Here is a 24,777-nt window from a genome sequence, read left to right as displayed (position 1 = left end):
TGTGTCAAAGTGCAACAGCACAGTATTCTCACATTCAATACACATCTGATTACGTGTAACAGTGAAAAACATTCATTTTTGCATTCAAATAGGAAAAAAAATAAAAATAAAAATTCCTCATGTTAATATCTGAACACAACTTGTCTGTGTTGGTGCACCAGCAGTCATGGTTTTTGGGACACAACAGTCACATTTCTGGTAGATTTTATAGCAAAAAATTCAATTTTACTTACGTTAGTTTAATTTGCTACATTTACCATCAAGCGACAAATCAACCATTTGGTTGAGCATGTTTTAAAAAAAATATTAGACATTTAACTTAGGTTTTTAGATGATTTCAAGTGGCATAATTCTGTTTAGTAAGGACTCTAAAACACATACAGTATATGTCAGAAAACTATCTGTACTTTTCAAATGTTTACAGAAAACAGTCAACATGTCGCAGATGATTTTTGTGTTTCGGATTTCCTGGTTGTAGGGGGTGTGAAGAAGAATACTATTTAAGAACAAAGTGCCCTCTAGTGGATTTCTTTAGCACAGCGTACCTCAACCGAGTGGTAGAGATGGCTTAACCAGGTTGAACCAATTCAGGCACTCCTTAGCTATAGTGACCCAAAATGAGCAGTTAAAGGTTAAAGCCTGTGGTGTGGACAATGAATTATCAACGCTTAACCAATGTCTAACCTTAACCCTAGACCGATAAGTAAATAGCTGTCAATGCTAACATTTAGAAATAGCTCCTTTAACCGCGACTGAAACTTTAAACCATCGGTCTAAAATCATCATCATCACCATAGTGACTGTGGCCTACCTCCTCTTGAGCCTCTTGCTGATGCTCTGAACAGCAACGCTGCTCCTCAGCAGGCTGACTGTGGTGGCTACCATTGGCAGAAGGTCCATCACAGAGAAACACAATCTATCACAAGCACGGACTATCTCACTTACTCTCTCTTGCACATAAAAACATCCCAAGTTAGATATTGCACTAATGCAAAAAGTGTACAGGGTAGTGTGTGTGTTTGTGTCGGAGAGAGCAGTGGTCTGAATAAACATCCCAGATGAAGTCCTTCCCACTCCAATCTGTAACTTCCAGTTTATCAAGAGAATCTACAGACCAGAGAGGGGGTGTGTGATGTGCAGAAACGAAGAGCTCCAGTCATTAGTGTAAATGGTTGTGTGTCAATGTGCGTAAACACAACAGCCTCCTACACATCTGTTGTGTATGCCAACAATGGCACTGAACTGCAGTTACTGCTATTACGCTGTACGCGCTTTGGGTATCGGGTATCAATAGTAAAGCGCTATATTAATGTAAACCATATTATTATTATTATTAAGTGACATGCTCATGTGAAAGTCAATTAAAGTGATAGTTCACCCAAAATTCAAATTTCACTCATTATCTACTCACCCTCATGTCGACTGAGAGCTGTGAGCATTTTCAGAGTCCTCTGTTCCTTCTCTGAGTTACAGGGGGGTCTGTGCAGCAGTATTTGTCCATATAATGGTTGTGAATGGATACCACTTTTCTTCGTCCAAAAAGACACACCAAAAAACATCCAAATACCTCCATACTGCTCGTCTGTAATGTCCCTCTTGTATTGAAGCCCCAACATGAGAAATTGTTCCGCCGGTCAGTGCAAATCACGCAAGATTTGCACTGACACAGTAAGAGCAGTGAACTGAGACACTGGGAGCTTCCGCTATAAACAAGCTTAAAATATAGACTTATTTAATTTTTTTCAGAACAATTTCTCATGTTGGGGCTTCAATACAAGAGGGACATTACAGACGAGCAGTATGGAGGTATTTGGATGTTTTTTGGTGTGTCTTTTTGGATAAAGAAAAGTGAGCACCATTCACAACCATATTATGGACAAATACTGCTGCGCGGACCCCCCCCCCCGTAACTCAGAGAAGGAACGGGGGACTCTGAAAATTCTCACAGCTCTTAGTCGACATGAGGGTGAGTAGATAATGAGTGAAATTTGAATTTTGGGTGAACTATCCCTTTAACTGTTGTGGTTACGGCCTCTGAGATGGAAGTGGAGCAACCAATCCTGCCCCACACAGCCTGTTCAAAATGAGTCTGATTTCTACAGAGCTGATAAAACATAGAAGGGAAACGTGTGCATGAGACACAATATATGATGAGGCTGGATGACATAGGCTACAGAAGCTATCATGTGGTTGGTTTTTATGACTGTCCAGTGTAAATGTTTTCTGATAAAAAGCTGACACAGATAAATGATGGACTGTGGACATAGCTACACACAGTGACAGACACACACAGCGACCGACAACCACCGTGAGAAGTGAGACAACATGGTGCCGTTGTGACTGTGCACTCAGCGTTTTCATCTTTTCTACAGGAAGTGGTCTGAGAGTGTCAGAGTACAGTATAGATGTCAGAGGAGTTGATGGAGGAGAAGACTGTGGATGAGAAGACGGACCATGTATCAGCAGTCAATCTCCCAACCAGGGCCGTTGTATAGGGGAGAAAGGTGATGATAACTCAAGGGGCCCAGCGCCCAGTGGGACCCGCAAAAAACCCCAGTAGTCTAATCTTTGTATGACTGATTTATTCTGCATAAGACCCTGACTGATACTCATAGTAATGCTGCAATAGCATCAAAACAAAGTAGGCTAAATAAGAAATGATAATACATACGTAGTCTATGAAAAAAAGTGGAAAAGTCAGGGGGCAAGGGCCCACTTTAGTATTCTTTCAGGGGGCCCAGAATTCCTAGCAACGGCCCTGCTCCCAACTGACACTTCTCTGGTCCACTGACATTTCAACTGCCTGCATCTCACACTCTCAACAAACTCTCACTTTAATCAATTACAACTGCTTCAACTTGGAATTGAAGTCCCTAATGTGTTCAATAATGACACTTCAACTGCTTTCAATTACTTTTGGCTCTTAAACTTGAAGATACTTCAAACACTTGGAGTGCTTCAACAATTACTACATCTCTAAGTATTTTAAAAGGAAAATTGTTTTAGTATTACAAAAATTATTATTTTTTCCCCCATCAATAGTGGCTGTAATTTGTGCAACTACACATTTCACAATCCACTCTTGGTGTAATAAAAATAATTCATATATTTTTTAATCATCTCGAAGAGTTCATTTGCAAAAGCAGATAACTCTAATTCTAGAATCTTCATTTTTTTATTTTGTATTTACATAAGGTGATATCAGTCAAACCAAAGTTGAGTGACTTTGAGATGCAACAAAACAGACATATCTAAAAAAAAAAAAAAAAAGTTTTATTGAAAACAACACTATGCAAAGAATAATTACAAAGCCTCAGCTCATTCTTTTTCAAAATGGCACTTATCTACTTTTGCAAATGAACTCTTCAAAGAGAGACATGTCTTCAAAGAATTGATAAGAGATTCTGTAAACATTGTCAGCCCAAATAAACTCTGCTGTCACTCATGATGAAAACTATCTGTCCCCACAGACCTGCAGACATTCTGTGTATTAAAGATTAGTTTCACAACAACATGCAGCGACCAGCATAAGAAGCTGCAAAGAGAGGAGTTACATTTACCTTGAAAATAACATGTAGCACTGAAGACATAAAGTTCACACAAGTGTTACTGTTAATAGGTGTACAAATCTACATGTACAACAACTGTGTCGTCCAAATGTTGGAAAAAAAAAAAAAAAAAAGTCACTCATTGCAGCTTTGAACCCTGTTGCCCTGGGGTTTTAGTTTTTCATCCTGAACTGTGCTGATGCTAATCAGAGAGCAGCTGTTTAACAGGAAGGGAAGCACAGGAGCTGCTTACATACCAGACTCATTCAAACATATTTCCTCCCAGGCCTGGACACACATACACACACTCACACACAATGACACACATGCCCTCTCTCTCTCACACACACATCATAAAACAATGTGATTTAAACTGGTGGCCACTTTGCAAAACTGAACATTATGCCTGTAGTGAATAATCAGTGGAAACAGGATCAGACAATCTCAGAGCTGTGATCTGCAACAGACAACACATGTACAAGAATATTTAAGAATGTACCGTGCTTGGGAATTCCACCAAGAGCCTGTTCTTGTATGAAGGTAGATTTGTGTCTTTATTATTCAATCAAAAAAAGGTTGCTTCAATCAAAAAATATATTTTCAATAAAAAAAAACTTCACTTCAATAAAAAAAAAACTTTTCAATCAAAGACAAAAAGTGTTTGAATGCAAAAAATATAGTTGAGACTCAAAAAAATGCATTTGAACACTGTTTTTCTTTGATTGAAAATGTTTTCTTTGATAGAAGTGAAGGTTTTTTTTGTTTGAAGCAACTTTTTTGATTGAAGTAATGTTGTTTTGTGTTTGGGCCATATTATGGGTAGGACATTAGGGGTGTTTAAACAGTGTTATGATCATCTGTATTAGTTCAGTTCAGTTCAGTAAACTTTATTGTCAATCACACAATGTAACTGACAGTTACACAGGGGATCAAAATTACGTTTCCCCAAACTCCAAATGTGCAATTTAAAAAAAATTAAAAATTAAAAAATTTCAACATAGGCTACTGTACATTTACCACACATATATCACATAAAAGCACTGATATACTGACAGAGGCCTATGATGTTGTGGGGAGATAATAAAGTGCAATGTGAAAAGTGCAAAGTGAGCGAAAATGACAGCAGTTCTGTGAAAGCTCACTGAACCTTCAGAGGGAATAAAAACTGCTTCAGGAACAGTCCTCACTTGTGCTTTAATATTATTGCAGGAGTGTGTTCACATACAGTTTCTGTAGTACAATGTGTTTGGAATAGTCAGAAAAATGAGTGTTGTTTCCTGGACACTATCAGTCGCCATTTATCAACAGTGTTTGATCTGGTCACTATACGTGACGTACAGTGTGCAGACAAGTATCTAATCTGACTCGATCTCTGTTGAGGGAAAGCATTAAACCTCCTACTGTATCTCTGAGAAGTCTGTAACTCCTGGTTACGAAGAGGGAGAGCTGTGGTTGACTTACAAGAAGACTTTGATGACAGCAGTCTGACCAGTTGCAGTTGGTTAGGGAAACTGAAAGTGAAACTAGCGCAGCGACGACGATGGAAATCCCCTGATCACTGACATAAGTGGATGCCATTTTTAACTGCATTTCCTCACAACAGTGAGTGGAGAATACTAGACAATATAATGTGGTTTTACAGTAAGTAAAACAGAGCTTTTTTTCCTTCTAAACAATGACTTTGAAAGTTGAGTTTGGGCCTCTTCATCTGAATGAGTTTAAATCAATATTAGGCAAACAGTACGTTCATGAGGTAGACTAATTGTAAATGAAGATATTAACATTAAGCTTAAATAAAGTCATTACTCATTGTCAGTCACATCCCCTGCAGTCGCCTGCTAGTCCAGTCATTTGAAAAAAGGTTGAACGAATTGCAACAGAAGCAAACTCAACTGATTTTGTATCCTCAACATGTCCTGAGTGAGGGAAAAAAAAGCCCAGAAGAATCCCATTAGGGGAAAGTTTAGAAAAAGACCCAAATATATCCCATTTATACGCCTATTAATTATTTTTCTCATGTGAATACGGTAAAATTTTGAACCTTTAGATATCTCCATGAAAATTACTGAGTTGATTACTTACATTAAGACAACCAAAAAATGTATTACAAGTTTTTTAAATTTCTTTGTTAACATGAGCAAATTTGCATACATTTGCATAAATTCCACCGTTTTGATGGCACATAAAGGTGCTGTGGTGGTACCAGCATGAAAATTGGAATGAGTTGACTCCCTCGATCAACCAACAAGAAACTGCTTTAAATTTCAAGATGACTGCAATTTTTCAGTCTTGTTAACATATTACAGTTAAAAAACTTAATATTAAGGTCTGAATGGAACCCATTTAGGCTATCAGGTGTTGTATATGCAAATTAGCCATACTTGGATTATGCACTGTTTGCTCATACCTGCTCTACTAAGGATGTGGCTGTCTTGAAAAATTGCAGTCATCTTGAATAATAGGCATATGAATGGGCTATATTTGGGTCTTTTTCTAAACTTTCCCCTAATGGGATTCTTCTGGGCTTTTTTTCCCTCACTCAGGACATGTTGAGGATACAAAATCAGTTGAGTTTGCTTCTGTTGCAATTTGTTCAACGTTGACCCCTTTTTTGGCCTAAAATTACTGGACTATGCTGTCATCAGTAGACTATTTCCCCTGCTGTCTTGAAAAAGCCTGAATGTGGTTATCCTCACTTCACACACTTGCTATATTTCTTTTCTTCTGTGTTCTTTGTGTTGTATGTTTTGTTGTATTTATATAATTATTGATGGACCAAAAACTAGTATCAGATTGGTGTGAACGTACCACAGAGCACCACCTGTGATGCAACAACTAGACAGCTGCCAGGTGTCTGCAGCACACTACTTGTGTGGCTAACCACACCTCCGAGTGTTACGTGAGCACAGTGTGTGTTGTAGGTTCCGATATGATGATCGAGCCCCCACCCCCGGCGCTTCTTCCCCGAGACCCACACACATGCACTCAAACTCTGACAGCTGCAAAGGTCACAGATAAACCGCTGTCCCAGCTGCAGCAGAGACAGGTCTTGGCCAGGAAACACGCAATGTCATTCAGTGTTCATTACCTACAGTATATGGGGATGCTTACAGCCCCCGTTGCCCCCCAAAGGCTGACCACAATGGCTCCGCTAACCAGTTCACATTTTCATTGCACTTAATTATTTTGGTAACACTTTACTTGAATAGGTATTCATAAGATTGACATAACACTGTCATAACCATGACATAACAGCTGTCATAAACATCAATGAATACTTATGACAGCTGTCGTTAAGTGTCATTCGGTAAGTTATGTCACTTTTGATGCAAAGTTGACATTGTTTGAGATGTTTTTGTTCTGACAACTTGACATCATTTTTAAAGTTTGGCAGTTAGGTCTGCTATGACAGTTTAAATTGTCTTTATGTCAAGTTGTCAGAACAAAAACATCTCAAACAATGTCAACTTTGCATTAAAAGTGACATAACTTACCGAATGACACTTAACGACAGCTGTCATAAGTATTCATTGATGTTTATGACAGCTGTTATGTCATGGTTATGACAGTGTTACGTCAATCTTTGTCTATTCAAGTAAAGTGTTACCATTTTTTTTATATTTTTTAAATATAGTTTTGCAGTAATGAAAAGTTCACTGTTCCACCTGGGGGAGGGTTCTGGATCGAGAAGATAAGATAAAATGTCAAATACATCAGATCCCTAACTTTATAATTTCTCTAAGATATAAGGCTGATATCTATCTGATATATGTGACCTTTGACTGTTCCCATTGGTCTGTCCCAATCACTAACATATCTTCATATAATCTTGTTGCATTAGGCAAGGCAAGGCAAGGCATCTTTATTTATATAGCGCATTTCATACCAAGGCAACTCAATGTGCTTTACATAAAGACAGAACATTAAAAAAAGAAGCATAAAACAGAATAAAAAACAAACAAACACTAAAAATGGAGTTAAAAGCAAGAGCAAATAAAAGTAAAATAAAAGAAAATAGACAAAGTTAGCTAATAGGTGCAGGTTTTAGCAACATGATCTCCTTCATTCATTATACTTCTGTAGTGCACCTACTTTGACCTTTTCTAAAACAAACAGTGGGCCATTTTGATTTTAATGTTTAATTTCGGTGCTGTTTTGGTAATTTGGGGACTTCATACTTAAACTAACTTCCCCTGGCGATTTTATTCAATTGACTTCATATTTGGTCAACCACATCTTAAGACATTTATCATTACAAGTTATCAAAAGCTTGACGTTATAGGGCATGTCTGTAGTCATGTGGGGAATTTCAATATGACTCAAAGAAGAAAAGATGTTTGCGTTCTTACTCACTGTCCAAACAAGAAACTCTCTTTCCAGGTGCGTAAACCAACAAACAACGGGGAAAAAGCTTGCACACTGATCAAAAATGGGAATGTCTACTAGAGAGGCATGTGTTAACCTCTGACAGGGCCGTTGCTAGGAATTCTGGGCGCCCTGAAAGAACATTGAAGTGGGCCCCTCCCCCCTGACTTTTCCTCGCCACTTTTTTCTTAGACTATTTATTATTTTATCATTTATTATCATGCATATTTCTGTTACTCTTTGTTCTTGACAGTGCCTGATGCAATATACCCAATTATTATTATTAGTTTGCGGGGAGCTACTATTGGTCTAGCATGGACTAAATCATTTTTATAAGAAAGTAGGGGGTTATTGCTTGGAAAATAAACTGTATTTCATGAATATTACATGTTTTGTGGCTTTGTTTTGATGCTGATGCAGAGTTTTAGTCAGGGTTATATGCAGAATAATTTAGTTGAAAAAGATTAGGATACTGGGAGTTGTTGGGGGCCCTGCTGGACTATGGGCCCCTAGAATTGTCATCACCCTTCTCCCCTATGCAACGGCCCTGACCTCTGATCATGTGTGTGAAAAACTCTTTGCTCAGCCACCTCTGTTTTGTCATTACAGACCCAGAAACATCAGGGACTTCCTCTGGTCAGGGCAGACACATACACACACACACACACACACACCCTCAGCATCTGGACGGCTCACATGCAGTCATTTTGACATCCCACCATTCCGACAAGGCTTTCAAAATAAGGAAATGTACATTACTCAACAGGTGACTCCTTCTATAAGACATGCTGATAGAGGAATACCCACATGGTTGTGCGTTATTACGCAGCAGAGCGCAGACAGGGACTAGTCTAGGCCTACAGTATGTCGGACTGGTGGGATGTCGGCATGGCGGTTTCCCCCCCGGCTTGTTTCCTTGTTGTGCCTGCACAGCGTGTAGGGATTTACAGTATGTAAACGTACACAGTTTCCTCATCACTAAACCTGGGCCACCCTCTGATCCTTCCTCGGGACAAAGTCTCTTGGACATACAGCGTAGGCTATATTCTGTGTTTTTCCTCTATGTAACCGTCTCATTTCAGTTTTTGCCGGTCAATCATCTGCTGCACCCGCTGTTTCTCTCACGCTTGCTCACTCGCTCACTCTCGATGCGCATATAAATGTTATAAAAAAAAAATAAAAAGGAAAAAACACAGACGCGCAAATTGAAATGACCTACTGTAGTGTAGTCTAACAATTCAATGACCACAGCTGATCACCAGCTTGTCGTGCCACACCTGTCACGTCTCTAAACACAACTACGGGCTTCTTGTATATGTGGTCATTGTCCCCACCACTTGTCAAAGTAAACTGACGCCCTTGAGTCCTCCCATTAAGCTGGCCTGCTCTCCCTGCCTTTCCTCACACCAGAAGCTTCCTTCTTCAGCTCTTGTTAACATTTCCATGTTTCCCACGTTCTCTGTTGTAAACTGTTTTCTTGTCTGTAACAACATCTATTGCACGTCTGTCCGTCCTGGGTGAGGGATCCCTCCTCTGTTGCTCACCCTGAGGTTTCTCCTGGTTTTCCCTGTTAAAAGGGTTTTCATGGAGTTTTTCCTCAGTGGATGTGAGGGTCTAAGGGCAGAGGATGTTGTTACGATGCCATGTAAAGCCCTTTGAGACAAACTGTTTGTAAAAACGAGCTATACAAATAAAATTGCCTTGCCTTGCCTTGCCTGCCCCGCAACAGATGAGATCACAACAACAACAATATACATCCAGAAATAGCTTTTAGAAACAGTGACCACAACAACGATGGATTCACTGAACATCCACAAAATTAGTACAATATGCACGTTTACGTTTGATTTTTCAAATTAATGACAATTGTTGCTGGTGTTGCTGCAAGATCTTCTGAATAGGCTACATCCAAACACCTTCTGCTACATGTGCAGTGATGATGATCAGAGCTGCAGTGTTAGAGATGGATTGGCTACAGTGGCCAAAGTCAAAGTGTGTTTCTTTAATAAAATCTCTTGCATTTCTTATCCAAAAAACGCCAAATTCTGCACTGCACCCAGTCGAGCCATTAACAAGACACCTGGCAAGTTTGAAGTCAGTCAGGCGAACCACTTGAGAGCTAAGCAACTAACTGATTAAAAAATAGATTGAAAATAATTTAGCAATAGACTCGTCCCTTTGCCAGCCATGTGACAGACCTCTCAGCACGCTAAAATACAAAAACAGAACAGAAACGTTTTTTACACACACACACCTGCAGCCGAGGGCTCATAGAAAGCTGAAATAGTAAAACCATGTCCTCTTTCTCTACCTGCCACTTCCCCTGTGCATAATCATTTCCTGTGTCCAAATATGGGCACTGAGATTTTGCTATGACCACACGCACACCCTCCACTCCCCTCTCTTTGACGGGGGTGAACATTTGAACACATTTCCTGTAAAGGTAGCTATTTCTATTCTCTGTATGTGACACCAAACCCACTGACAGTTGCCGTTGCTGCAGCAACAATTGACAGTTGACGTGACCAGAGGCCGTCTCATCTCCACTGGATAAAAACTAAATCTGTTTGTCCTTGAGGAAAGAATCCCAACACATTGATGTGATTTGTTTTTGGTACCTGTGTGAGGCTGAATGTGATCTATTGATTCAAATTTGACCAAACTAAGTCTTATTTCTTCATTATACTGTGATTTGTCCCCTTGATATACTGTACTTTACATACATTTTAATTAAAAATACATTTAATGGTCTTGTGAATCTCTCTTTAAGGTAGATATAGATATTTTTAGTACAGTATATACATGGTAGTTACACAGCTGCAGTGGTGGAAATCAACAAAGTACATCTACTCTGGTAGATATAATGAAATATTTTATAGTAAAGTTCATTGTGAGGGAACTTTGAGGTCAATAAAACATATTGTTTCCTCAATCCATGAACCTTAGTGTTTTTGTTGAAACCACAAAAACAATGGACAATTGTGTCTGCTGCTGGTGTGTGCATCTGAGGCTAGGCACAAGTGACCTTTGATGGTTTAAACTGTAGAACTGGGAGTACTTTTGCATCTCATATCTGACAGCTATAGAAATGCATTTCCATGCATATTAAAGGTGAACAATATCAATCATCTCCATCTCTTGTTTCGTATAACCATACACAGTCAAGAAGATCCATCCCTGCAGTAATGGCATGGAAAATCCAAATTAAAAAAGCATAAATTAGTGTAAAATTGATGTGCAAATGGGTAAGGAGTAAGGGTAAGCTTCTCCTTTAATCAGTTCACAACATGTTTACCATGGTCTAAACATATACATTTAAACCAGCTTCACCTTGACCAACAACAATGTGCTATAAATGAATAAAACAGATGGGTGTCTTGGTTCCAAATCTCTGGACTTGCACTGCAACTTTTGAGCATGTCACTCTATCACAGCAAAGAGGTGCAAGTAGGTGGTGATGGTTAAGTATGTGTTACTGCCCCTGCAGTGTAGGTGTTGCTCAGCTTGAAATGGACAATACATAATTCCATTTTGAGCAAAGCTGTGAAGTTGCTATGTGTTATGTGAAAATGCACACCGGTAAGTCTGATGTTCCAACTTCCTGGCAGGCTAAACTTGCTCTCATTACTATGAATTGAAAGGTGCTATGATACAGATATATGTATGTGGCCACCGCCAAATCAGTAGTTGAGGGCAATAGCATCAACAACAACAAAAAAAAATCAAATATGTGCATCATGAAAAAGGCAAATATTAAGATGATGTTAAATCCCCCATTGTCTCACTCACCACGTGTACTGGGGAAGAAACTTTGCCAAATCAAACAACAATCAATGACATGAATCTCCAGCTGAGAGGTTTTTTTTTTTTTTTTTTAACAAAGTATACCCTAGTAAAGACCAACAACTACTAAATGCCAGATATCTGAGACCAAATATTCCAGTTGTTAAGACTATATATACAGTTAGAAGTGTCATCAGACCAAGACAAGTTAGTAACACCTCCAGGCAGCTCGTCCGACAATACAATAAAAAACTAAACTCAGACAAAAACTAAAAGACAAAGTCAAGAACAGGGTATGCTATAGGCACAGCAGAATGAAAACTGACATATAACTTACATTTGTTCCCGATAACACATCTTGACGCTCGGCTTAGAGTTCCGTGCAAATGACTTCTTCCTCACGGATGGAGCAGACATGTCGGTGGACATGAAGGCAGCAACACAACACTATATACCAGCATACTTTTAAACTGCGTGGAATAGTTCTTTAAGGATGTATGGTTGGATGGATGAAGGTAGAATAGGTTGAGTCACAGATTAGAGACTAGAAGAGTAGGTCAATATTAAAGAAATGAATAAATGAAAGAAAAGGTGGAAGAACAAATGAAAAGCAGACGAGTGAAGGACAGGAATAGACTTTAAAGAGGCAGCTATAGAATAATCAGTGTTGTCGATCAGAAAGTCTGGTGGCGTTGTGCGCCCCTGATACTCTGGCTGTCGTTTCCGGGCGGGGCCTCCCTCCTTTAGCTTCTCCTTCGTACACAGCTGTGGTGTGTTCCTTCCTGCTTCCTCAGAGCTAGTCTGTGATTGGCTGCTGGTTTGCAACCCACACCACTGTGACTACACACACTAGGAGAGATGGGACCTGAGAGAGAGGCTGTGGGACTTTCCGTCACGTAAGGCTGGAACAATACAGAGGTCAAGCGTACACACACACACACACACACACACGCGCGCGCGCACACACACACAACCACACATACACATAAGCTCATGTCTACAAATGTAGCTTGAAAGGTAGCCTGTTGTGTGTGAGGATGGTTAACTTTCATGTTACTTTCAAGTTTGTAAAACAGTGACTTTGACTCTCTACAGTTTCTCATGTGTCTTGTTTGTTGCTCTGTTCGTGTTACTTTCAGTTTGTCTTTGTATGTATGAATGTGTTTGTATATGTTTTATATGACTATATGGAGAGATAAAGATTAGTAATCATATGTTAGAATAAATCTATATAAATATAATAATATATCAGAATAAATTCAGTTAAAGTTCTTCCCACCCAGTTTAGTTTAGTTTACTTTTAGTTTATTTCGGACATGTTAAAAGAAATAAAACATAATACAGAAATGGACAGACATAACAAATAAAAACTTTGCAAAGACAACATATGAACAAAAAAAAAAAAAAAATCAAATTATCTTTATTTTCAGTTATTTTATTTATTTTTTTGTTTTTTTGTTCATATGTTGTCTTTGCAAAGTTTTTATTTGTTATGTCTGTCCATTTCTGTATTATGTTTTATTTCTTTTAACATGTCCGAAATAAACTAAAACTAAACTAAACTAAACTAAAATCTATATTATGTTCTATTTAGGGCCAAAGGGTCTAAAGATAAAAGCACCCTATTGTTTACTCAGTGTACACGTGTGTATTACATATTTTAGGGCTCTCACACATAGCAAATGCCTCAATAATACATGTAGCACCTAGAAAATTTAAAAGGGGGTCAAGTACCCCTGACTTTTTACATACAAGTGTCAAAAAAATCTCTGGCATCTATAGTCTTAAACAGGAAGTCAGCCATTTTGACTGGCTGAACAGATCAATATCTTCATGGTTGTTTGATATATGTGCTGTTTTTTTTTCTATGTAAACTAAATATATCCATGTGGGCCACTGTCTTAAATCTCATTTATTCATTTATTAATTTTAATTGGGTGAGATTTCTGCAGCATTTCTACCTTCTGTTTGACCCACTGCCATCTACCATCATTGTGAGTGACCTCTTGTCACATCTGCATTTAAACATGAAAGTCTACTACAAAACACACTAAAAACATTACTCTGGACTGACGATGATTTCATTGCAGTTACAATTTCATCATGCGGTCTGGTTTGATGACACTCTCAGACAGAATCCATCGGCACAAGCAAATGAAATCTGCTTTACAGTGCCGCCCACTGAAAACAGGAAGTTACTTTTGACTTACAAACATTATTTTTATTTATTTATTTATTTTTAAATGTTGGGTGTCATGGTGTGTGGTGGCTCGTGGCCAGGTCTGTTGCTCTGGCTCCACCTGGTGGACACAAATGCAGGTAACACTTTACAATAAGGGTCCCTTAATTAACGTTAGTTAGTACATTATTAAGCATTAATTAACTGTTTACAGATATATTAACAATCATTACTATGTATTACTTAACATTAGGAAACACATTAATTAATGTAGCCTATTAGTAAGCAGTTAATTAATGTTTACTACTCAAAGTTAGTTCATAAATTATTAAGCATAATAATGTAATTGGTTATCATTATGTATGCATTACTCAGCATTAATTATACATTAGTTAATATATTAATGCTTAATAATGTGCTAACTAACGTTAATTAAGGGACCCTTATTGTAAAGTGTTACCCACAACATTTAGATGTATAATTGTGTTTTGGAGTTCTGATGCTTGCACTATCCACAATACAACACAGCTACCAACATTTGTTTGGCTTGCATTATGCTATTACTATTACCAGCTTAAAGCCTCGTGTCTCAAACAAACACGAATGGTGGGAAACAGGGACCTGAAACTCACTTCTGTCTAACACCCCCACCCTCTTCTTTTTCAAACTCCGTCTTCTGATGATGACTTGAGACATTACTTGACAATATTTGTCCCACTTAAAGGGACAACGAGGAGTTTCTATTTGGTTATAAAAAAAGTCTCATATTAATGTAGATGAATCTACGTTACCACTTGTTAATGGGCCCATTTTCGATAAATATATTGTTTTGTCTCTATTGTTATTTTATTATTATTAGTGGTGGTGGAAATGCTGGGCGAGCCGACCAGCGTTTCTTTACTTTCGGTTTCGTGGCGAGTCATGAGAATAACGCCGCCGAATCGCCGTTTATGGTGGGAACTACGACGGTATGTGATCGTCTTCCAACCTCTGACTTTAATTCTTGATGAATGAAAACATGAGTCTGTCTTGCGCCGGTCAAAGAATTTCACGGTGCGCACGGAGGCAACTCCTCGTTGTCCCTTTAAAGACCCACTCCCGTGAAAATCGTGTTTTTTGAGCTTTTCACATGTTCCTGTGGCATTTTTCTTGTGTTAGAGGACATATCAGCAGAAAAGGAAGTGCAAAATTGCATTTCTGAGTTTTTCTGCCTTCAAACTGCTGTGAACCAATGGCAGACGCAAACTGGCAGTTTCAGGGAGACTGGAGTTGAGGGTGTCACAGCTCCAGGGGAGGGCACTAGTGCTACAAGCTCCCGCCCCGCTCTGCATCTGGCTCAGAGGTGAAAGGCTTCACAGCTCGGTGTAACTGTCATGGTATGGCAAGTATAGCTCACCTGGTAGAGCAGCTTGCACTGTAAGCAAGGACTATGTTCCAGTCTGGGATGGAATCCCAGTGTGGAGTTTTGCGCTAAACACACTGAATCTGTAATTGTACAATGTCCAGCTGTCAGCAACCGGGGGGTGGGGTGCGAGGAGGTGGCTGGGCGGGTGCAAAACAGCGCAGTCTCCGCCCACCCCCCAGAGGTGCATTGCTAATGTGCATGGCTAATGAGCTGGTTTTAAAATGGCCGAAAAGGGTCGCGGGAGTGGGACTTTAAAGACACAAAATAACACATAATACTACTAATACTACAGATGAAATGAAATGGATGGAAAGTCCCATTTAGCATCCTTTGCTAAGTAGCCCTAATGCACAATAATTCTATGTAACCATTATGTTCAATAAATGTTCATAATCACACCATGGCTATCACTGTCACTATGGGACATTTGAACATGACAAAAGTGTTCTTGATGTAAATGTAACAACTGCGCCTTTACCACTGTCACTGAGCCTGCACACCAAGGAAGGCTGCAGAGGAAACTGTGGTGCCTGTCATTCTTGTGCGTCACAGAAGAATAAATAGTAGATAGTAAATGTGAAATTCACATATGTGAAGTGAAAGTGATGTGAAGTACATATTTTACTTTAGTATTTCCAGCTCTGCTACTATGGTATTTTACACTTATGTTCTGCATTTCAGATGGAGGAAATGTTCTTTTTATTTGACCAGTATCGATTGAGACTAGTTTCTTTTTTATTATTATTAACATTTCATAATTATATTTATCAGCTAACACTGTAAATACTCTATTCCAAAATTGCATTAGCTAACTTGCTCCTCCAGAGAGGGGGATTTCCCAGCATGCTCTAAGTTGATATGTCATGAACATAAGAGTACGGTAGGTACTGGGAGAGAGTGCACACCAGCCTTGATGAGTTGCTCACAACAGGAACGACAAACTTACGCAGTGAAGTGATGCTGCACACTCGTAACCAGGGCCGTTGTATAGGGGAGAAAGGTGATGATAATTCTAGGGGCCCAGCGCCCAGCAGGGCCCACAAAAAACCCCAGTAGTCGAATCTTTGTATGACTGATTTATTCTGCATAAGACCCTGACTAATACTCATAGTAATGCTGCATTAGCATCAAGACAAAGTAGGCTAAATAAAAAATGATAATACATACGTAGTCTATGAAAAAAAGTGGAGGGGGCCCACTTTAGTATTCTTTCAGGGGGCCCAGAATTCCTAGCAACGGCCCTGCTCATAGCCATCCATGTCAAATACTTTTAGTTTAATATAGTTGAACAGACATGACCAACGTTTCGACCGAGTGTCACTGTTCTAGAGAACTATTCCATGGTGTGCTGGGAGCTACACGTTGAATGACTGAATATGACTGCCTGAACCCACCTTGTATATAAGCCAACTACATAGATTGCAAGTTTCCCGCACTGTAACAGACATGGCATAGACAGTGAAATGCGTAGTGGGACATATGAAATCCATATTACTGAGGTCCACTCATTCCTGCTACACTGAGTCATCCTCCAAATCTGAAACCACATGCCTTTCGTTTGTCAGAAAGCAACACAAAACGAGAATCAAAGCAAACTCCCGACCATGCTGCTCATGCTGTATCCAGTTAATTCAGCTAAATTCAAATAAAACCAGAATCTGGAATCACTGACAATTGGTCGTGACTTCAGTAGTATTGCAGAAAAGGAAGCGTAACTCTCTATTGTCCTGTTGGTGTCACACACGGTTCAGTTACATTCAATGCTGCTGCTTTGTCAGTGGGTATGTTCTACAACAACAATGGAAAATAAAAACTAGAAATTGAATTTCCTGAAGGAAATACGTGTGAATGCTGAAAGCAGCTGAATTAGCAAACGCAAATTGTGCAAGTAATGATCAACATGCTAAGGCATGACCGAGGCAGGATTTAAAACCCATGATCAGTGAACCTTTACTCTGCCATATAGGCCACAGAGAGCACACAGTTGTTAAGACTGTTGTCATTCATTGTAAGGTGATGATGTACTTAACAAGCACCTGTAACCAACTGAAGGCGGGGGAGGGGAGGGGAATCTGAACAAAAAAAGAACTACAGTAGGGTAAATGGGAGCAGCAAGCTCCCTGGCTGCATTTGAAAAAATATTTAAAATGATTCTCTAAGTCTGTGCTTTTTTGACAACATTTTGAGACACAAGTGTGGCTACAAACTGTTTCCAAAATCTTGAGTTCAGTTCATTTTTCTTTCAGACCAGAGCTCCAGTTAGTAACTCGCTGTAAATGGCGTTATACTTTGTTTAAATTCACTCTCACACAGAAGTCCTCTACTTGTACTTCTGGCTTTTTTTTCTCTTTTTTTTTTACTACTTTGCCAAACATTCAGCTATCATTGAATGATCTCAGATTCATAACGGTGAAGACGTCTGATTGGCTGTTACTATAGTCCAGTGGTAAGGTGACAGCTTGCCAACCTCAAGGTCACTGGTTCGAATCCTGCCTGGACTGGATCTTGACAGGGCATCCTTCCTACAGTCACTCTCTTACTCAGTTAAGCACCAGACTTTATTCACAACACTTTCAACTATTCAGTGATCATCAGACAGGGTTTGATTTGTGATGGTCTAAAACTCCGTATGCTTCAGGTTCTCTGTGGTTGAGAGGTTAGCCTGCTGGGTTGGCAATCATGAGGTGTAGGGTTTGATTCCCGCCTCAGCTGTGTGTGTTGCTTGCCATTCCTGTCTTTGTCAATTTCTACTGCTAATTTAGCATGGCTTCAGCAACAGCTTTCAGCAGCATACACACGCATTTTCCGTTAGGAAATGCTCTTTCTAGTTATAGTCAATATCTGTATTGTTAACTCTGAACAACAGAATGACTACAGACAACTGGAGGTGGCAGAGGTGAGAACCACTGACCAGCAGGACTTGCTGTCTTTGACATTGCCTCTTGTGTTCTTTTACTTCAGCTCTGTTGTGAGAGAGAAGAGCTCACCACATTGCAACTTATGGAAACGTGCAAATAGACTAAACACAAACATATTTAGAATACAGATCAATTTGACAACATGTGGTGTAATTATAACACCGTTGAAGTGTTTTTAGAGGACACTAAAATTATATTTGCATTTTTATTTGTTTTTAAATTAAATCCATATATTCTTTAATAAAGTAAAAAAAAAAAAAAGACAGCTTGCTTTTAACATTAATATTAGATCAAGGATGCACCAGAATCTGTTTTCACATTTTGCAACATCTACACATAAGTCACACTACTCTCTAATGACACCAAGAGTGATTCTGGAGCATCTTTGGAGCTGAGCCAGAGTGACCTTCAGGTTGTCTTCTCTCTGTGAGACCGTATAGACATCACGTCCAATCAACTGACTATTCAACGTGTAGAATCATCTCGAAGTTGATCAAACGAAATTGGAGGCACCCGAGTGCTGTATTAATACAGAGATCAGCTGTTCAAGTCAGGCAGAGATAAACACACATGCTCTTGTGTGTAGGAAAATGGCAGCTCAAAGGTTAAAGAAAAATGTAGTTCCAAACTAGGGATGCTGCAATAATGTTTTATTTGGCAAGCGCACATGACTCTTACTCTTGGCCGAAGCTTCTTGAAGCTCCTCTTCCCGGTTCGTCCAAATTTGACGAACCGGGAAGAGGAGCTTCGAGAAGCTTCCGCTACAAACAAGCTAGAAATATAGACTTATTTAATTTTTTTCGGGACAATTTCGCATTTCGGGGCTTCAATACAAGACGGACATTACATACGAGCAGCATGGAGGTATTTGGATGTTTTTTGGTGTGTCTTTTTGTTACGAAGACAGTTGGTATCCATTTGCAACCGTTATATGGACATGCACTGCTACGCCGAGACCCCCTGTAACTCAGAGAAGCCACGGAGGACTCTGAAACTTCTCCCAGCCCTTAGTCAACATGAGGGTGAGTAGATAATGAGTGCAATTTCAATTTTGGGTGAACTATCCCTTTAAGGAATCTTTGAGCCAACTTTTAACAGGACGTGTCGATTAAGTTGAATGTAGTATATATTTTTTAAGAAATTCTTTTTTTGTAAAACATGTAACTGTCTTAAAATGACAGAAAAACTAGTCCATGCATTTGTTACTTCTAGGCTGTATCACTACAGTTTCTAATTGTCGTGTGTCGACTGTCATAGCAAGTCTCTAAAAGCATCGGCCAAATGACAGGAACGAGGAAAGGAGATAGCCTACTATTTCTTTCATATTTGCATCTTAATTGTCTCTATGTAAAATCTAGAATTAAATTCTAATTCGTCCTCACCCACAAAGCATCAGAAACGGTCACATCTTAAAAAAAACCTTATAGTAGCCTATTACCCAGCTAGAACATAGTGTTCCCACAGTGCAGGCTTACTTGTGGTTCCTAAAGTCTCCACAGTAAGAGACAGAGACTCCGGCTAGTGGCTCCTCTACTTTGGCACCATCTGCATGTCTAAGAGAGGGTTTTAACTTTCCTTTCTGATAAAGCTGATATTTACTTACTGTGAGCTTTAACCTACTTGTGCTCAAACAGGGACTTCCCCATATGCATCAGCCTCCTTTCTCCTCCTCTCCATCTCCATCTGTGCACATTCATGTCCCATTCATATACAGTATACATTGTTTTGTTTTTTTTAAACTTATCTTGTTCTCTCTTGTGTAGTTTTGTGCTTCCTCATCTCTCTCTGTGCTGCTGCTTTGTGTTTTTCTTTTTGTTGGCCTCCAAGTACCTTCTACTCCTGTGATCCCGGTCAGCAGCACTCACTGGTGCAAATATGATGACAAAAAGGGAGTTTTCCCTCCCCACTGTTGTCAAGTTCTTGCTCATGCGGGGAATGTTGCGTTTCTGCAAATAAGATCATACGGTACGTACGGTCTAGACCTGCTTTCAATGAAAAGTACCTTGAGATAACCTTTACTAGATGAAACTGACAACCAACAAACAGTAACACAACTGCTACAGCTTACAAACCAGACGAGGTTATCTGAATGCTATGCGCTACGTACTGTCTTTCTGGTTGAACAAACCCAGCACATATTATTTAAGAAGCAAAACGGTCCATACAGTGTATATGTATGTATATGTAACAAACTGTAGGCTAGTTAAAGCTGAATGAAACTTACCCATGGAGAACTGCATCAGCTGTGTAGCTCCTCTGTCTGTGTCTGTGTCATCGGGGGTTTGAGTCCTGCTTGAGCTCTGCTGCAGCCCTGTTCACTTCCTGGCATGGTGTTTTCATGCTGCTGTATAAAGTGTCATGACACCCGCCCTTCAACCACAAGAGAAATAGGCTGCAGCACTCATTCACAGACAGACAGACAGACCAGACCAGAGCAGTGATCTGTCATAAAAAAAGGAAACATGGCTCTACTTACCGGTGTAAAAGCTCTCCTCAGCAGTCTAACTCTTTTATGGTGCTATATAAAATCTCATTTGCAGGATTTTGGTTTGGTTTGGTTTGGTTGTTGTATTGTGTATGTTAAATTTTCACATGCTTGTATTACTGCAACCAGAATTTCATGAATAACTTCCCCTTTTACAGTGTAGATGGATCTTAACACCCGGTCAGCAATTATGTCATAAACAATCGCCCACAAACTAGTCGACCTGAAGCCTGCCTGCTGAAAATCCCAACTGACAGACAGGCAAATCAAGATGTTGTTATTGTTAGATGTGTTGTTTATTACTGGCAGGCATGAAGGTCATCCTGTACAGTAGGTGGCAGGAAACAGAAAAGGTCAGGAGAGATCAGAAAAAAACTTTTGTTTTTGAGAAATACAGAAACCAAAAGGAAGAAATATTATTTTGTAAAAGTGCATGCTTGATTTCTAACATGTTTTTATGTATTTCTTTTTTCAAATCGCTTGCAGTAGTATTCATTAATGTTAATCATACAAAGTTTAAAAATTATTCATCAAAAATGTTTTAAATTCTGCTCTGATTCATATTTTGTTTATAATTGTTTTCACACACAAAAGGTGAAAACATGGGTTAGGAGACTTCTTAGAATGGTTAACATGGTTAGTAGACTTGTTGTCAAGACCGCCTAAACCGAGACCAAGACATTACCAAGACCAGAGAGTATCAAGACCAAGACCAAGACAAGACCAAGTCAAGACCAAGACTAGTTCAGCTCAAGACCAAGACCACATACTCTCGTTAACTTTGAAAGTCTCATCACGGCTGAGAGTGCTGTCAACCTGTGGTGAACATTTTAACCAATGGCAAAAGGCATGTATGGGGCATGTATGCTCATGTTATTATTACAGAATAGGCACTATAGATAAAAGTAACACACCGCTGTTGATATGGCGGTCCTCAAGTCCCCCAGCGTCGGGGCCCCTGGCAGCCCAAGGTCCTTCCAGGCCGGGTAAAGTATTCACCCATTTTTTCCAATTCTTTCCCCGACCGGGTAAAGAAGAAAGTGGCCGGCTTCTTATAAGCCTCGGGGCAGGAGCGGCCTTAGCTCTGCGAAGGCCCGAAGGTGCCCCATGGTGACGTCTGAGACAGCCACCATGGCCGGCCCAAATGATTGGACCATCTTGTGATTTGCTTCCTGGGAAAGTAAGAAGTAGAAGAAATGTTTATGCAAAGCAACTTACATTTAGATGACAACTCTACAACAGTGTTATGCCCCAGAGAGTTGCTTGACTGAGAGGAAAAGTTATGGGTGGATGTTCATGTTCCGGAAAAGGGACTGGGGATAGTGCAGGTCCCTTTGGCACTCCAGTGCTGAGATCGGGACAGGGGAGTGGTCAGGCAAATCAAAATCAAATCAATCTTTTATTGATTAGGTCAATGAAAATTAGGCTTCGGAAAAACACTATACGACTGGTCGGTGAAAAAAAAGTTTTTAAACCTCTTAACATCCATATGATGTCTTATGATCTCGAGACCGGTCTCAAGATCACTTTTTTGTGGTCTTGGTCTTGTCACGGCCTTGACAGTCTTTGGTCTCGGCCTTGTCTCGGTCTCGGGTCGCTCGGACTGGCGGAGCGGTCTCGAAGGGATTTAATATTCAGGCAGTCACGCTGTTTATTTTTTATTTTTTATTTTTTATCATTATACGCCAACTTCAAGCGGTACCAATCACATGCATTTTGTGACACTAATCATGCAATTGCATCAATCTGTGAGACACCGTTCTCTACAGTATGTTATAGGGCTCTAATTTCGTGGCGCAACTCAGGGTGGCGCATTGCGACGAAGCCTGGCGCGGCCGGTGCAGTGGTAATTTCCTCCGGCGCAGCACTGTGCGCAGCGGATTTGGTAAATTGGCAGACTGCTGTGCGCCATCCGAGATGGGTGTGGCCGCGCAGCAGGGGGAGGTGTCGACAGATTCAGCTTGGCGCAGTGACAATTTCGTGCCAAAAAGCCGCGCCGAGAGTGCGTCGAAAGCTCGCCAGCTCCAACCTGGTCTACTCTCAGCGCAAGGCGAAGCGCAGCCAGCGCAGTGGTAATTTGACTGCCCAGAGCGCACACGTCACCAAGACCTCACAGGCAGGTTTCCACAGATCCAGGCACATTTAAATGCAATTAATAATCACAATAACCCCTATTTATTGTAACTATCTGAATCAGCACATACACGTATATCTATATCGATTGTCCCGTCAAACTGATGACAGATCAAAGGTTGTCGGCATGCGTAATGGAAACTCAGCCTGACTGATTAACACAGATGAAACCAGGGAGGGACTGGGGCAAAAAAGCAGATGTCCCAAGAGCAGGACAGTGAGGGTGGATGACTGCATGTCGCTGCTGTGTTGACACTACGCACTGTGCCGTTGCGATGATCCGCTATATTTATTTATTTACTTATTGATTTATTAGCGGGCGAGTGGCCGCATCGTCACGCGACGCAAAAGTGAACTGCTGGGGATAGCAACGTATTTTAGCCACTTTAAAACATTCACACAGATAATGAACTAATATAAATTCAAGTGTGTGCTAGATTTGAAATATTTTTTTTTACCACATTGTCATCTATTGTACTACTGTATCTCCTCTCACAAGTGCACTCTACTCTATGTATCTGCGGATCAGCTGTTTGAATGAACAGAACTAATTGGAATATGATTTGTTGCTGTGGTAACATCACTACAGCTGGTTGCATACGGGTGGCTGTGGCTGTGGAGGAAGGGCGGGTCGTTCCAGGCTCCTCCAGTTGACATGCTGAAGTGACTTTGGGCAAGACACTGAACCCACACGTTTGTGCATTGGGTGTGTGAATGTGTGTGAATAATTAGCTTGCCTGTGTTGTGCCTGTGAATGTGTGTGTGAATGTGACCACAGTGTAACAGTGTAAAGCACTTTGGGTGGTCCGAGAGACTAGAAAAGCGCTATGTAAGTGCAAGTCGTCTGTGTAAATTCTCATTTGTCCAGGTCAAAGGCATCTCTAGGCAACTGAATCAGGTCTTAGACTTTTTTAGACTGTATTTATTTGCACATAAAAAATAAAACAAAACATTTACTTATCTCTCTTACTAGTAAGAAAGATACAAAAAAGAAATGTGCAGGTGAGGTCTGAAACCCGAAAGGCTTATAACATGACCTCACCTTGATCAAACAAATAATTGAAGCACAGTCAAGAAATAATAATCACATACCTTGTGCAAGGTATAGAAATAACAAAATAACAAAATAAAAAATGAAAATACGGGGAAGATGTTGGTAGTAAAAAATAAAAGTAGTAGTAATGATAACAACACTAAATAAATAAAAAATAAATAAACGAAAAGAGGTGAGAAGAGAAAGCGTGACTGGCTAGTCAGTCTAGTCTACCCGTTGACCTGATTCAATTGCCTAAAGATAAGTGATAAGTCCATTTACCATTTATCATTTCAATACACTAAACCTGTTGTTGAATAAGCATGCTTCCTCATGCTACTTCATTATAGGCAGCTAGTTTCCTCCACCAACAATGGCCATTTAGTTGTTTCAGATTCAGGGCGGTTTTAGAGTATTGTTCTTATCTGATTCAATGTTACACTGTCAGTTATTACATTTAATTCAAATGTCCCACATTTGAATACAACAGGGATGTTGTTGATGTTACGGTATGCGGTTGGCCACACTGGGGAAGCTTCTAACATCTCTGACATGTGTATCCTGGAGCTCTTTTAAGCCAGTGTGTTCAATGTGATACAAACTAGTTATACTGTAAGTGTCTGCTATTAAATATTGTATTTGTTATTTATGTAACACAAAGAGGAAATGGCTGTAGTGTTTAATAAAAGGAGTGAAATGTTCTACCCCATAGTCTGGGTAACATATCCTTGGGTGAAATGTAACATTATTATACTTTATACTTTATACATACTTGTATACATATGTGATTCTTGAAATAACTACATTCTGTAAATATGCAGTTTTACAACTGTCACCTTCACATCTACAGTATACTGTGAAAAAAGCCTATTGCAGTTTACAAATGTGTCCCACTGGAGTCCAGGGCACTGCCTGCTGTGTTTAAAGG

General features: G+C 39.8%; 1 protein-coding gene across 2 annotated transcripts in view; it reads right to left on the bottom strand.

Moving 5' to 3' along the window:
• The window catches only part of sh3bp2 (SH3-domain binding protein 2), a 34,440-nt gene extending 13,979 nt beyond the window's left edge, over positions 1-20,461 (bottom strand). Inside the window, exon 1 of one of the 2 annotated variants that reach the window (XM_083983771.1) lies at positions 20,423-20,461. Coding sequence is in view for 1 of the 2 variants with exons in the window: in XM_083983770.1 (XP_083839896.1) it covers positions 12,034-12,125 (92 nt within the window). In the remaining variant the exon portion in view is untranslated. Of the gene's footprint in view, positions 1-12,033; positions 12,378-20,422 lie in introns of those variants that run through there. The other variant, XM_083983770.1, reaches the window with a different exon arrangement.
• Positions 20,462-24,777: the final 4,316 nt, after the last annotated feature.

Source organism: Trachurus trachurus, assembly GCF_905171665.1.
Source record: "Trachurus trachurus genome assembly, chromosome: 12".
Classification (NCBI taxonomy): Eukaryota; Metazoa; Chordata; class Actinopteri; order Carangiformes; family Carangidae; genus Trachurus; species Trachurus trachurus.
Note: the sequence above shows the minus strand (reverse complement) of the source record. Positions and strands in the feature narration are given on the sequence as shown.